The 16,573-nt window shown below is 39.6% G+C and overlaps 1 protein-coding gene across 1 annotated transcript; it reads right to left on the bottom strand.

The window, feature by feature from the left end:
* Positions 1–281: 281 nt before the first annotated feature.
* Positions 282–15,527, bottom strand: SPCS3 (signal peptidase complex subunit 3). The gene is made up of 5 exons (XM_026508550.4): positions 12,187–15,527; positions 10,559–10,632; positions 8,298–8,374; positions 4,587–4,702; positions 282–3,815 (listed from the first exon to the last, which is right to left on the bottom strand). Exons 1-5 carry the CDS (start codon positions 12,327–12,329, stop codon positions 3,683–3,685), a joined length of 543 nt encoding a protein of 180 aa, XP_026364335.1. The 5' UTR covers positions 12,330–15,527; the 3' UTR covers positions 282–3,682.
* Between the last annotated feature and the right edge of the window lie 1,046 nt (positions 15,528–16,573).

Here is a 16,573-nt window from a genome sequence, read left to right as displayed (position 1 = left end):
GTGGTTTTCTTCTGTTAAAGTAAAACACTCTACAGATCTTCTCATGATCTTGGCGCTCTCATGATCAAAAGCTGGGACTGCAAAAACACAGGTCATAGGAACAGAAAAGCAGCATTTGCCACGACTGAGCAGTCTACGTGGGCTCCAGAGGAAGTAAGAGTCAGTTCGAACATCCCCAGCAGCTCAAGAAAAAAGAATGAACATGGCAGGGCTCATAAAGGAAGAAGAGCGTTAACTGCAAAGCAACCCCCATGGTTTGGCCACATTATAAAGACAAGGACTTCATTCATCATCAGTATTTATTGGGCGCCTAGGATGTGCAGGGCACTATGCTAGGCACTGGGGAAGATACAAAGATAAATCCGACAAGACTGCCCTCAAAGAGCTTACAGTCTAGTATAGGAGCATACAGTGTCCGGAGAAGATATTTTAGATGTAAATCACCTCCCCCCACCCCACAAGAAGAAAAAAAAAGGAAAAAAAAGAAAAACAGTTAAGTTTACTAGACTTGGTTTCATCCATTTTTTTAGTTTAGCAGCTTCACGTAAAAAGCGTAAATCTGAAAGTCTTTTAAAATTCACACTGTTACTCGTAAACAAAATTCATTTTCATTAGAAAAAATGCTGTTTATTGCAATTAAGAAAATCCTCAAACATCTCTTCAGTATTTTCATGAATTTTTTCTTATGAATCTGTTATTTGTGAAGTAAACAATTTCCCAAATTGCATCAAAACGCGCAACTTTTTGAAACAGAACTCTTTAAACCACTGGCAGTCACACAGAACGCACACAGGCTCTGCTAAAAGGAAAGCTTCTGAAAGGAATAGGTGTTGTTTACTACCGAAGTTCACAGCTCACGGTTTTTCTCCCTACACCCATTTCGTGTCAAATTCAAAATATTATAAAATAGCACCTCCAATAACCTATACCTCAAAGATCCAAAGCTTTAGATCACTAAGCTTTAGAGAGAATAGTGAAAAAAAATGTTCATTACAACCTTGAAGCCCATGTCTTAGTGCTATTACTAGGCTGGCCAGACCCACCAAAAAACTGGAAAACAATTCCAAAAAAAGAAATTTGAAATAACCCGCTTTCTTATTACACCCTTGGGAATTTCTGCATAAAAAAACCAAACGTCATCAATTGGGGAAATAAAAAACACTGACAGAGCTGCTTGTCTAGGTTAACTTGCTAGAGAAAAGGAGGGTGTGAGCACATTTAAAATTAGTTCATTTCTACCCGTTTAAGTATTTTTAGACAAGTATCTTGCAATTGTTCTCTTTTCCCGGTATCCTGGGAATGTCTGGGCTCAGACGTTTCTAGTAACACTTAGGGTTCTGTAAGTCTGAAGCCTTGGGTCTGTGTGGAGACTTTGCTAGCCTTCTTGAAAACACTGACACTAAAGGTAGGTGATATGCTTATCAAACTGAACAGGAGGCCATCTGTTTTCATGCTGAATCGTGGTCCATCAGCAAAGCTGTGCGCACCCGAAAATGAGTTCCTGAGACAGACATTCCTTATTCCCACGTTGGAGCATTCACGTCCCGAGCAGTTTCCCGAAGTTGAGCAAAAACAAAACACTATTTAACCATTGTGCTAGTTGGGCCTTTTACTCCTCTTCCTCACCCAACTCCAAGAGAGCAGGTGGGCTTGTCAGGTAAACTTTAACTCAAGTAAATGTCAACATTCATCTCCAGCAGACTGTCGGATCTGCTCACCCAGGGATAAGGAATTACTAAGCTAGCGCCTGCACCTGGTCAGAACTGCTGGGTTCTTGTGCATGCCTCCCTGAATGAATGTTACCAATTTTTCAGCTTTGACATCTCAGAAACTAAGTTTCCATGTGTTATATTTGTGCAAACGAAGTTAAGTGTTCTGGGTATAAAATCTAACAGAAATAAAGTCAAATCAGCATGGATAGTTATGTGTTAAGTCTTTCGGTCATCTTCCTAACTTCACGTTACTAAGGTGCTTTTCTTTTCAATCTCTCTGCTGAACAGATACCACAAATTTTATAGACTTCTGTGGTATAGAAGAACCACTAAGTTAATGAGTTCAACTCTGTCATTTCACAGATAAAGAAACCAAGACCCTGAACAGTTTAATGAAAAAGCTGGGAGCCAAACCCAGTCTGGTATTCACGATACGACAGCTCTGACCTTGGACAGGAACACATGCTCTCACATACAATAGCTGTTAAAACCAACGTAATTAAATGGTGATGTATTTCCTATGAGGTAAATACAACAACTGTTAGCTTAAACCTATTCTTAGAAAACATTAGCCCTTTTTGGTTACTGCTGATGGTGTAACTACAGTGTTTGGTCTTGCTTTAAAGGGTCATTGATTTGTAGCTGCTTCCTTGAGATGCTTAGTTACTCAGTGTAGAAAAAAATCATGTTAAATATGATCATATATTCAACCATGTATTACTCTGCATTTAATCTCTTAAATCATGTCTACATACATCTGGATTCTTTTAACATATGTAAAATTAACTGATGCAAAGAACGAAATGAGACATTATCTCTACATAAGTTGTTGGCAGCTCAAGTGTGTCCAGGGTAACATAAAATATATGAAAATTGTAAGTGAATTTTGATTGGTCTGTAACCTGAGCGAAAGGATAAACTTAGAGAATTAATCTGAAGTTTCAACTCCCTTCCTTGCTAGCTATGTGACCTCAAAGCAATTCAATAAACTTCCGGGTTTCAGTTTCTTCATCTGCAAAGAGCTAACATTTGTACTACTTCCCTCATTAGATTATCGAGGATAACACATAGTAAAATATAGGAGAGTGCTTGTAAGTGGAAAAGCGCACCAACTATTATTATTGTTACCCCAATAATTACTAAAATGTGGACCTACAGAAAATTTTAAATAATTACCACTCAGTGGCACTAGGCATGCTCAGAAGAACAAACGTAACTCAGAAGGTAAACCATGCAAACATTTTCAACTTTCAATGGCAATGCTAAAAATTCACACAAAGATATAATACAAAGGAACATTTTTAGAGAAAGCACTGAGACACACATATTTGGTTGACTTAAGAGACTTTTAAATGAGTTAGAATGATTTACAGCTTATAAAGAGGTATTTAGTCTTTAAGTGGAGAAAGTTGCTAGTCACCTGTAAGAAAAACAAGCATAATGGGGCATTCCTAAGACAAATGGAATAAAATTCCATCACTTTTGGCTATTTTGTAAACCAAGTGTCTTATGAATAACCATTTTAATTTTTCCAGTAATGAGACATACCCTAAAAGAGAATGTCCATTTCTGAATCATATCTAATGTGAACTTGCATGAATGCAAGGAATACAACACAGTTCTTTTAACTCCACAGGCACCTACAAGTTTTAACTACTCTTCATGCTCACTGTATATGCCGTAAGGAAGCATGGACATATAGGGAATACCTCAAACATAAATTGTTTTACAAATCTTTATTATGTAGTTGTCTTATTTTTATAATACTCCACTCTGGTGGCTTTTTGTGTGTTTTGTTTGTAAAATTAACTTTAAGTAGCACATTAACCTTTCCCTTCAAATATGCCTTTTATGTTGGTTCTTACACCCCAGCCCCCAAAAAGTAACAACCAAATGAAGATGCAAGGGAAGAGAAGAACGAGATATGATTCATTAAGTATAAAAATACGTTGTTTCAAATTCAGAATAATTTAATAACTCTTCGTTATTTCATATGTATCTGGAAATGGGACAGATACGTGACCTGATCCTGTCACAAGAGGTAGAATTCCAGCATTTGGTACAACGTTCCAAGATAGGGTTAAAGTGACATTCCTGTTTCCCCTATAAAAAGACAGAATAAACATGTTTATTAGATGTCAGCAGAAACATTTTTAGTTCAATAAAAACATTATCAGAGCTATGGGCCAAAAAGCTTCAATGAGTAAAACAGAGAGAATACCTGAAGAGATCTGAGCTAGATATCAGAAGGCAAGAATCTGAAATCGAATTCTCTCATTATCTGGACTGTCAACAAATCCCCATCTCTCATGACCGGCAATTTTTCATCCGCACAACCAGATGTTTGGTTACAACAGTTCTCCCCTAAATTCCTTTCCAGGGTTTACTCAAAGAGCTTATGAGCTAAAATGACCCCAAACCTCAGTTATTCTCATTCCTTCGCTGTGCATAAAAGGAAACGGAGGTTCAGAGAAGTTAAGCACAGCCGGAATGCTCAGCGTCAGCATCCAGACAGATGCACTACTTCTTCCCAATGGGCTCCCTGACAACTTCGTCTCCCATTCTAAGAGCCTCTTCTTGCCAACGGCAGTCCTGTCCTACCTCCAGGTGGGCAAGCCCAGGCCCCCTGCACATGTCACAGTGGCAACAGCGAAGGGCCTTTCTCATTTCACTTATTTGCAAGAGAACTGAGTGCTCATCTTAGACCCATGTCTATGGCAGTGTTTCTACCCAATCTTCCAGTTCAGATCTGTATTTCTTCTCTCTTAACTTTCCTTTTTCCCCTCTAATCACTTTCTTTAAAACAAAAACTACATTATATCATTCTCTCCCTCACATTTAATTACATGTAAAGAATGACAAAGAATTGCTCACTTGAGGCCATTTCCATCGTCAAAGAAAAAATATTTTGTTTTCATATCTTTCAACAGCAGCTTTGGATTATCACCTCGCAGAACAATCTTGTCCCAAAGGACAACTTGGTTCAGAGCCTACATTAAAATGAAAATTAATTAGACAACTCATCAGAAATTGCATCTTTGTCACTTCAAATTAAAAGCAGTGCTATGCAAATAGTTTAATTTACATTAATGAATACAACTTTTGAGGGAATTGCTAAAATCCTAAAGCATACAAAATAAGAACAAGTGGATAGATACAAGAAGTTGAACTTTTCTGGGACAAAAGATTATTTCCCTAAAGGAAATCACTACTTTTGCTAAAGAACCTGTATTACTTAGGGCCTTCAAAGCTTACCCCAAGATTTTGGACCCATGTGCACTCCACAGTGAGGCGCGTGGAGAAACAAAAGGGATTAGAACCCCCGGAAGGAAAGAAAGCATTCTCCTAAATCCCTTTCCCTGTAAAATATCTGAGACCCCAGCGCACTGTGGACTCTATACAGTGTCAGGGAAACTGAGACAACCATTCCTGTTCCATCACACTGTTGATACAGGTCTCTGCTGCCAGATGAGGTCATGAATATTTATGTATCTCCAAGATCTTTAAATTATCAGGGAATCACCAAGGAAATGAAGCCTTCTAAAGATTTTTTCCTTTACATTAATCATAAACACATCATTGTTTTATTATAGAACATTCTAGAAGTCAATTCTTTTAATCCGCTATTTTGACATATCAAAAACAAGTTCTGTTTGGAAAATGAGGGGCATTAAATGCAGAGAAAACACATTTGTGACCACTATTAATCCCAAGAAATCTGTTCTTATTAAGCTATCAGCCATTATTATTAGCCTGTGAGGCCAATTGCTCAGCGTGTAGTGACTACATTCACTGAGCAGGAATGTGGACGTTATTTCTAAGAAGGTTCAAATCTTCACCAGAAAGCCTCTAACACTGAACAGAAACATCAAGACTGCAGAACATATAATCTAACATATGCCAAAGTGAAATGACTTTTTATGTACATTTATTCATTCACTAAAGCAATGATCTGTCAAGTTACAAGTTGTATTTACTTACTAGTGACACTGGGGTAAACCAGAATTATGAATATAATTTAGAACCCTGTCGCCAAGGTGACATAGTAATCTAGATAATTTGTTGAGACTTATAGACTGGAATGTGTGTATAGTCATTACTCTTACCTTCAGAAGAGCTTTTTCTATATGTTCTTTTTAACATTTTGTTGATTCTCAAGGGCAGGAATCAAAACTTATTCAACCCAATAATCCTAGTACCTAACGAAATATTTGGCATAAAAGGCATGCTGAAAATAAATGTAAAATGAACTGAAGTACTAAAAATTCCAGCTAATTAATCAAACCAATCAACAGATGAAGCGGATTAATTTTTCATCCCTTGAAAGTGAATACAGTTCAAATAGAACACAGAAGTGGACTCATCTCTAACTACAAATTACCTTCAGACTATGCTGATAAAAACATGAGGGTGACGTAGGTAAAAACAACACAGAAGCACATTTTAATTCCCTGGATTTTACCTTCGTATTTTAATTCATTTATCACAATCATTCACTTAACACTTTCAAGGGATTTCTGTTTCAGCGACATTCTGTATAAATATCTCAGCCCTTACTCTCATCTGCAACAAAAGCTCTAAATCAGACTGGACCAATAAAATCAATCACAAATTAATAATTTTAAGTGTTTAGCAGTTTTTAGTTTAGTAGCTTTTAATGACAAAACTTCTGATAAACTCTAGTTTATGATTAAAAAGACTACTTCTAAGTCCTGAAATTGGTGAATCCCATAAAACTCCAAAGCAAAGGAAATTATTTCTCAATAGATGGAGATGTTAATTGTAGATATATGGCTTAGTAAGACGATCAAAACAGCTTGTATCAAAAGAAAAATACAAATATTTAGGTGGGTTTTAAAATAATCTGACAGGATTCAAAAATTCGTTCTTTACAGTTTTTGATTACATATATTGGTAATGAGAGTTGTAAACACAGGTCACAGATTTGATTCAAATATCTTGCTGTCTTTCTCCAATCAAAGCTATGGAAAGAATACTTTAGCTTAAGGAATCCTACACCCACGCAGCAACTCCACATCCTCATTTCTTAGTACCTCATAATTCAACAACAACCCTTCTGATCTAATCATTGGAAATGGTCTCCAAAGATTTCTGAGCACAAATTATTTTGAGCACACACCCCAAAACACAATTTTTATTTACAAATGTGCGTAGTACACATTACTAATACCATCAGATGATATATCATCACTGATAGTGAATATAAATTTGCATTTCAAATAATATTTTTGACCAATGTTGAATTTTCTCAACCAACTTTTTATTAGACCTTTCCAGGTTCGAGTTTTTCTTTTCTTTTTATTTTTTTTACAGACTTTATTTATTTATTTGACAGAGAGAGAGAGACAGCCAGTGAGAGAGGGAACACAAGCAGGAGGAGTGAGAGAGGAAGAAGCAGGCTCCCAGCAGAGCCGGGAGCCTGATGTGGGGCTCGATCCCAGGACCCTGGGATCACGCCCTGAGCCAAAGGCAGACTCTTAACGACTGAGCCACCCAGGCGCCCCAAGGTTCTCTCTTTTTCTAATCCATTAATGTGGCTCAGCAGCTCCAAAGAGGAACACGCACATCAGCTCTGCCGAGTTCCTGTTGCTTACATGTGGTTGAACCATTTGCATTATTTTCAATGTGTAATGTCTTTGCAGGAATCTTTTAAAGGCATGTTTCCAATTTTGTGAGGATTCACTTATTTAAAACTAGGTAACATCTGGGGCGCCTGGGTGGCACATCGGTTAAAGCGTCTGCCTTCGGCTCAGGGCGTGATCCTGGCGTTATGGGATCGAGCCCCACATCAGGCTCCGCCGCTAGGAGCCTGTTTCTTCCTCTCCCACTCCCCCTGCTTGTGTTCCCTCTCTCGCTGGCTGTCTCTATCTCTGTCAAATAAATAAAATCTTTAAAAAAAAAAAAAAAAAAAAAAACAAAACTAGGTAACATCACCCACTGAACTGAATTACACTGCACAACTTTACAAAATGCCGAACTTGAATGAATAAATGCATGCAGCATGGTCAACCTTGTGCCCTGCAGAATTCCTCCTCTTCCCCCAGAGAATCTGCATGTGTTGGAGACATGTGACCATCTGACCATGGGACTGAGTGTATTCATGTCAGTCCATATTGCAAGTATTCATAAAGTTTAACTTCTTTCCCTTTTATTTTAAACATATAAAGCTAGACTCCTCGTTTCCAGTATGACATGTCAGGAGCTTGGAAGCTGCCACTCCACCTTAACATCAAGTAAAAAGCCAACGAACTGAAAAACTGGCAACTCTTGCTACCTCTGTAAGAGAAGAAATAATAGCTCTTAATGATTTTCCTATATACCTACGGATTACCGCACATTCACCCCATTCTGGGGACAATACTAGAGCGCTACAGAAACAGAAAAAAAACAGAGGCTACCAACCAAAGGAGATGTTTTCTTAGCAGTCACCTCTCTGTAGGCTTGTGATTTTTACCAAACAACTCATGTCGGATATTCTGAATATATAAGATTTATATCCTTTCATAAAGAATGAGATTTTAAAGATCTATTAAAATACATATACACACACATATATATACTTACATTATTTTTTGTTGAATATTCTGCTGATAAATAAAGAAACAACTGCTTAACATTCCAATCAAATATATTCTCTAGATGTAAACAAATTAAGGAATATACAAATCATAAAGCAGCATACAACTTTTAAACCAATCTTAATTATCCACAGCAATACCAACACTAAAATAGAAAAACAAAAAGAGAGGTGGCCCAGAAACATACTGAGACACTAATTTAATAAAAATATATAAAAGACGGGGCGCCTGGGTGGCACAGCGGTTAAGAGTCTGCCTTCGGCTCAGGGCATGATCCTGGCGTTCTGGGATCGAGCCCCACATCAGGCTTTCCACTATGAGTCTGCTTCTTCCTCTCCCACTCCCCCTGCTTGTGTTCCCTCTCTCGCTGGCTGTCTCTATCTCTGTCAAATAAATAAATAAAATCTTTAAAAAAAATATATATATATATATATATAAAAGACAAATAATATTATAAAATCCAGCTCATTTAAAAAAAAAAAAAACGTATCAATGAGATTATTAGCATCATCCCCTGCGCCTCTAACCACGATTTAATAAGAAAGTAACAGAGCAATACAAAATTTAGCTTTCTGTAACATCAACTAAGTCTAAAAGAAAGAGGATTTAATCTTTCAAGCACATTCAATTCCATGGAAGTTCTAAAGTATAGCCAATCATCACAGTTTAAATTTACGGATAGGCAAACATGAAACAGCTCACGTAATTAAACCAAATATAATAAATTGTTCACGTTGTTTTTGGACCTATGCCAGTAGAGATCAAAATGTCTGGCCACGATGTACTTTGTAAGAATATGCAGCTGAACATCAATTTGTTCTCATCAGCTTACCAGAGTGAAAAAAAAAATTTACAAGGATTAATTACAAGACCAGTGTCACTGCAAAATGAACTGAGTTAGGGTTTGGATTTTATTAAGTATAACATGTAAATGGCTAGGTCACTTTATTACACACATTTACACATACTGATAGCAACTTTCATTATATTCTGCTTTTAGATTCGTGTATCTGCTAAGAATCACTATCGTAGAATTGAGAAGTCTAGGATAGCTCTTTATAAAAACAGGTCCAATTTCAAGTTCCAGCAGCAGCATTAAGAAAATCCGACTGTAAATGATGAGATTGAGAATATATAAATACAGTAGCTGAGATGTCAGGAAATTTCACTGTAATTCTCCAGATAAAGTTACTACTTTCATAAGAGATCCAAACTAACTCATACTAGATTGTTTTAAAACGACACTGAAGGTTTAAAAGCAGACACACCAAGTTTCCCATAGGACTCTTCTGACAGTTAAACTCTATTTCCTAAAAAAAAAAAAAAAGTGCCTAGAGAACTAATTTCTAGTCTACTTCTAAACCCAACACTTTATTTCTAAAAAATTAAGTTAAAGTAATTTCATGGCAGTAAAGAGCCGTATCAGGTAAACTCCCCGAGTCGGTTATCTGCTTCAACTGTTCTGACAGTTGCTTTACAGAAGTTCGGACAGTGCAATCACCATACCCAATTTTAATCCTGAGGTCTTCAAAAGGCAGATGTGATCATACTGGAGGTGGCAGGGAACAACACTGCCAAGATATTAATCTAAGACCCTAAAAGATTAAATTGGCCAAAATGGACAGTTATCAAATGGTGGAAACGCAAGATAAAAAAGATTAAACCATCCCCATTTTAAAGTAACTCTTTTAAATGTTAAGATTTCTCTCTTATTATAAAAGTACTTATAAAAAAAAAACCATGATGGCAAAATTCTAATGTGGTTCACCAATAATCGTTTTGATAATGACATTCTAAACCTTAATAGATGCCGATTCACTTTTTTGACATATGTTTCTCTCTGCTATTACAATATATGGATATATTACTTGGGATTGTACATGAAATATTCCATCTAGGAAGGCTGAGCACTGGTAACATTTTCCTTTCTATAATCCAAATGACCTGATTTTATTTTTTTCTGAAATATAGATTCAAACTCTGTTAAAGCTTCCAATTTATTTAATGTTTCTGTGAAAAATTTAAAGTCGGTTCACAAAATAATAACCGAAGAATCCAGAAATAAATTTTCTCAAGGTGTGAATGAGGAGATATTGAGACTATTTTACTTATGGCAACCTAGATATAGAAACTTCTGAAGTTTGGTTGATTCAAGGGATAGTCAGATCCCCACCCAAAATCACTAAACAATGTGTATATCATTATATCACTACAGAGAAAGCAATAAAATATTTTCTTAAAGGATATCAGCAGTTATATCAAATGTAATGAAGCCCAGATCACTTCTTTCTCTAGGTCCAGTGAAGTCTTCTACATTTTTTCTAAAAATAAAGATAAAAGTTTTACCATCCTTTAAACATAACAGCACACACAATTCACATAGTTCCTTAAAGTGAAACACAGGATCTAGATGGAGGCACAGGTGGAAGGGCAATCCCGCAAAGAAACAAGTAAAAATCAGAGAAACTTGTGTGAAGAGAGGATAAAAATTTTAATCCAATATTTAATTTAAAATATTTAATCCAATATAAAATTAGGTGTGTATCTATGCATATAGCATATGCATAGGTCTGTATGCATATATGCATATACCTTATAAGAGAATCCCTAGCAAAATGGGAGGCGGGGAGTGTAAAAACTGCTCAAAGGGAGTGTGAACACTTGCTGTAAAGCAATTTGGTAGCAGGTGTAGGAGGTTACAGACGACTGCAGGCGGTGAGGGAAAACTAAGATAAGATGATAAGCAGGGCTATTTATTGAGCGCTTACTGTGTGTCTGGGTCAGGTCCAACAATATATTTTTCATAATTATCTCAAATAATCCTCACAACAAGCCTACGAGTTGGGTATTATTTCCATTCTAGACAAAAGGAAATTAAGACCCAGGACGGTAAGAAACTTGCTCAAGATTAATAACAGCTAACAGTGCCTGTGTCTATTTGAATCTAAAAAACAGTATCTAGCAAGCAGCAATAGAGGGAAAAAAAAAAAAAAGGAATGGGGGGCATTTGGAAGAAGCACTTCACAACAGAGGTGGCTATTCGATGGCTGGCTTGTCGGCGACTCCGACAAAGAAATCAAGAAAACTAACGTTGACGAATGAGAGTGAACTTGATGCAAGATGGAATAGAGAGAATGTGAGAACCGAGAAAAAAAGCTATGTGTCCAAAAAAAAAAAAAAAAAGTGTTAACGAACAAAAATTATCAAGGAAAAATAAAACAGGCATTAACGAAATGACAACGTCATTCTGAAATCCCATTTTGGGCATTTTCGCAGATTTCTTCAAGCGGCTGTTAAAAAATACCCGATGCGATTCAGAGAGCTAGGATGTTGAATGCTCTCAGCGCATCCTAACCTCTCTTGCCAACTTCAAAGCAGCTGCGAGTATGTGCCGCCCACCAAACGAGGAAGGACAAGAACTGCAGAGGGCACGTCAAACAGGGCCAAGTCCGGTTATAAATGGCACAGCCGAGCCGCGGCGGCCGGCCCCGGAGCCGGGCTAGCCCGCGGCGGACCGGGCGGGCGGGCGGCGGCGCGGCTCTGCTGTTGTGTTGCTCCCTCATTGGCCAGGCGTGGGCGGGGGAAGTGAGGAACAGGAAGGAAGCAGAGGCACTGGCCTGAGTAACACTCAAAATTAAAATTTAAGGCAAGCCCGGGAACCCGCCGTGGAGGGGTGGGAGTTCGAGGGGAAGCCGAGAAGCCCGCGACGTCCACCGGGGCGTCCGCCCTTGGGGGCGACGGCCGCTCAGGAGCGGGGCCCCCGGGGTGGCGCGGACGCCCTGCCCGCTGCCCCCGGCGCGGCTGCCCGGCCTCGGCGCCCACCCCGGCCCGGTCCCAGCGCCCCGCCCCGCCGGCCGGGCCTCGGCCGCACTCACAGCATGATCCGCGAGACGTGCAGTCGCACCGGGACGCTCCTGTCTTTGAAGGCGGTGGTGATGAAGCAGCCGAAGGTGAGCGCCGCCATCACGCTCAGCGAGAAGGCGAACAAGGAGTTCGCCCGCGACAGCACCGTGTTCATCGCGACCGTCCTCCCCGAGCCCCGTTCCGCACGCACACCGGGGACCCCGTTCCGGCCGCGGACCGGCTCCCTGCGATCCGCGCCGCTTGCACCGCGCGCGTTCCGGGAGCGCGCGCAGCCGCGGCCCCGCCTCCTTTCCGGTCCTCCGACGCGGGCGGGCGCGCGCGCACCCGCCTCCCGGGACACACCCACCCTCACGGCCTATCGCCGCCACCAATCAGGGACGAGAAGGAGGGGCGGGGTTTCTCCACGGAAGACCCGCCCCCTGCCTTCGCTTCCTCTCCAACAGGCCCCTAGGCTTGCCCACCCTTGTTTCTTGGTCCTTGGGTCTGGTGGTCAGCCCTGAGGCTTCTTGCGTGCTAATATTTCATTAATTTGCACTTAAACCCAGCAGCAAGGCAAGGTAGTTTGGAATGTATTCTGAGGCATCGCATTTGGAAGCAGCACTTCACAAAACTCTTGCTCTTTGTCAAATCTGGTCAAAGAACAATTTTTTGGAGAGTATGGGACAGGGAAAAAGAGAGGCCTTCCAGTTCTCCAAAAGCCGTTTGCCTTTACTTTACTTTCCACGTCCAACCTTAGTCCAGTTCCTAGTAATGTTTTGCTTTCCAACTGCAGATTGAACCTATTTTATTTTTTTAATTTTTTTTACAGATTTTATTTATTTATTTATTTGACAGAGAGAGAGACAGCCGGTGAGAGAGGGAACACAAGCAGGGGGAGTGGGAGAGGAAGAAGCAGGCTCCCAGCAGAGGAGCCTGATGTGGGGCTTGATCCCAGAATGCCGGGATCATGCCCTGAGCCGAAGGCAGATGCTTAAGGACTGCGCCACCGAGGCGCCCCGAACTTATTTTAAAATTGATGTTACCAATTTTAAATCTTTGCATTTAATGGGGTATTTCCAATAACTAAAAGGATGGCTTCACTGGGTTCTTAGGATCAAGGGAGATAATTACTGTGGAATTGCTACGTAGAATGTAGCAACTGTAGAAAGTTTTTAATTTCTACATTTTCACAGTGTAGAAAAAATTTAAATAAGCGAGTCATCAATACATAATGGCCCTGTGTCTTGGGTTTGCACTCTGGTTCTTCATTCCCAGGCCCTCCTGTCTCAGGCTTGCTTTTTGAATCTGGCCATTCAGTCCACTGTCTTTGGTTCCTGTGTGCACTTGACTATTTGCCTGCATGACAAGTTAGCTCATCTGATGACTGCCACCGGCTCCTCATGACATGCCGGACTAGTTATTGAGCATCCTTGAGGGGATATCAGAAATTATACCAGAGACCACTGGTTCCTGAGGATCTCTACCAGATCAAGGGGCCCTTCCATGTTCCATAGACAAATCAAAGACATCCACATTTGCTGGGATTCTTTGAATAGTTTAGGCAGTTAATGTCCAACTTCTTTGCTCACATCACCTAGATGTTATGCTTCCCAGGAAAGTGAAAGGCTGCTAGCGAAGTTTTTGGCATTTTCTTGGTTGAGAACCTAATCACCTTTGCTCTTTCTGGCCTCCTCCGATTCACTCAGAAATGCACTGTTGAAACCATGTCTTGTACATGCCATGATAAACATCTGGTCACTGGAGAACCCATGTACGTCCCAGGCATGCTAGTCCCAGCTGAGCAATCAACCTTGAGGTTGGCTTTGGGGAATTACCCTGTTATAATACATTCAGACCACTGAAGCTCTAGGATAAGTAAGATCTGAAAATTCAGACCATGCCTGGTGAGGTTTATTACCTTCCTTAACTCATTTGAGTAATCCTTATTATAGGAAAGTTTCTAGATACTCATTGGCAAACAGAGCCAGCTGTATCTGGAATGGAAATAAAAGGGAAAAATAAGGGAACTATGTAGAAGGGTTACTATAACAGGTCTGAGACTTCTATCCTTAGAAGTACCTGCTTGCAAGATTGGCCGGCATCCTGTCTTTGAAGACAGTGGTAATGAAGCAGCCGAAGGTGAGCTCCACCATCAGGCTCAGCCAGAAGGCAAACAGCAAGTTCACCCGAGACAGCACCATGTTCACAGCCACCGTCTCCCCCGAGCCCCTAGGAATTTGGCTGGTAAACAGTTCCCTACACTGATATAAAACTTTTCCTAAATGATAAAAGTGACTAACTACACCTAAACTGTTTATTGAAACAATGTGGTTTATGCCAAACACCTGCTTTCCTTCTGGAAGTTTGGAATGGCAGAGGGGGACTACATGACCCTTCCCAAGTGAAAACCCTTGGCACAGAGTCTAATGTTTCCTAGGAATTAAGCACATCCTCTGTGACTCCACTGGGAGAGGAGTCTTTGAAGCTTCTGCCTGGTTTCCTCCAGCCTTCTTCCCGTGCATGTATTCCCTTTACTGATATCACCCTGTAATCCTTTTACTGCAATAAACCTTGGTTGTGGGTATGACTCTATACTAAGTCCTGTGAGTCCTTATATAACAAATCACCAAACCTGAGGGGGTCTTGGGGAACCCCAACACAAAGACCATCTCCCATTTCATAAATTTTAATATAAAAATGTCCTTATGGATTTCTACCAAAATCTAAGAAAACTTCTATTCTGTAAGGGAAGGAGTAGTAGGAGTAGGAATTTTTTTTTATCCTAAGTCTTATGAATGGGCCCAGTGTTTTGTTCAGGATGCTGTACTGCTTACACATTTTGACCTATCATGCTTTGCATTTATTCTGCCTTGTCTTCAGATTCTCTTCTCCCCTCTGTTCCCAAGGCCTGTGGCAGGTCCTATTTGTGCTGTTAACTCATGTGGACACATTTCTTTTGGTTCTTGACCTTGCATTACCTACTTAATATTGCTCTTCACAGTTTCCTGCTTTTACACACGTCCACTGCACAGGATGAGAAGATGTTTTCACTACTTATTCTTACTCATTCAGCTGTTCACTGTCTTCTTCCACTCATCTGACCTCATGGGGGAAACAAATCAGGCAAAATCTGTTATCTCAGTCAAGTATATTCTTTGCGTGGATTTATTACTACTTTCGTGCTCCTTATTTATATATGTAAGCTGAACAGAACTTAAAATCAATATATAACAGAGAAGGTTAAAAAACTCTGAGTAATACCAGATATTACTTTTTTTTTCTGAGAATTTTTTTAACTACTGAGAATACCTGAAAAGTTAAAAACCCATATGTGACTCTATTATTCCACCTTAGTAACTTGCAAAAAAGGAAAAGAAAATATCTGAATTCTTCATATCCTTACTTTGAAAGGTCTATTCCGAAGGGGGAAAAAATGTTTCAAGAGAATGTACTAGATTTTAACTCCTGGATACTGGAATATGTTTAAATTTTTTGCACTATTACACTTCTGTGAATCCTTATATTGGAAGGAAGTAAGAAGTATCATTCAAGTGATGTGAACATCCGACTAAAACTGAAATTCTTGAAGCAGAAATTCTGCTTCTGTGGTTTAATCATGTGTCATTTTGCAAGAGTTAGTCATAAGTGTAGGGTCTTCTAGAGCAAATGGGGAAGCAAAGGACTTGTGACCTGGCCTGAGATCTGTTAACAGATGCCGAGAAAATGATCTTGCCATGTACCCTGATTTTACCACATAGGCAATCAAGACGCATTGCCCCAGTGGTGCTCCCAGGACAGTGGCGATGCAAAAAACAATCAGCATACGAGATGTGAGTTGCACGTGAGCTCTTAAGGTGCCTTTCTGCATGCGTTGCTCATTTGTCTAAGACATGTTTCACTCTAAGTTCCCATAGTTAACAGTTGATAATTTTTCTGACAACTTTACTGGGAAAGATCCCAAGTGATTCCTGACACCAAGTGATTCTTGACACAAAGACCCCTAGAAGAAAGCATTGACTACATCGTATCTTCCTTCTTCTCCCAAACAAGATTTAAAAAAGCAAACCTTTAGCCAATCTATAAATTAGGTTTCTTCACTTTCTGCCTTCATTAAGCCTTTGGATATAGAGGTGAATCCAGAGAGGGACGTACGTAACACTTTTATTTCCCTTTGGTTCGAGAGCTTAAACTTAGAATTCTTCTAGAATTATAAGTCTAAAATCGATGGTTTTAAAGTAAGAATTATTGTGTGTAACATCTTTTAAAAGTTACTTAAAAGTTTGGGGAGAGTTGCTGGAATAAAACATATGGATGATGGATATCTGGGAATATACCTTGACCATTGACTTTAATTCTTTCAGAGATAATTCTTGGTTAATCTTTTCTCTCAAGTTGGGTTTTCTGGTCACATAATCTTGA

Source organism: Ursus arctos, unplaced genomic scaffold (assembly GCF_023065955.2).
Source record: "Ursus arctos isolate Adak ecotype North America unplaced genomic scaffold, UrsArc2.0 scaffold_27, whole genome shotgun sequence".
NCBI lineage: Eukaryota > Metazoa > Chordata > Mammalia > Carnivora > Ursidae > Ursus > Ursus arctos.
The sequence above is the reverse complement of the archived record's forward strand: the minus strand, read 5'-3'. Positions and strand labels throughout refer to the sequence as shown.

Coding starts and splice junctions, on each gene's coding strand:
- SPCS3 (XM_026508550.4), bottom strand. CDS start 12,329: ATGAACACGGTGCTGTCGCGGGCGAACTCCTTGTTCGCCTTCTCGCTG. Junction 8,375..10,558: donor TACATTTGATATAACTGCTG/ATATCCTTTAAG, acceptor TAATTTGTTTAC/ATCTAGAGAATATATTTGAT. Junction 4,703..8,297: donor AATATTCAACAAAAAATAAT/GTAAGTATATAT, acceptor ATTTTAATGTAG/GCTCTGAACCAAGTTGTCCT.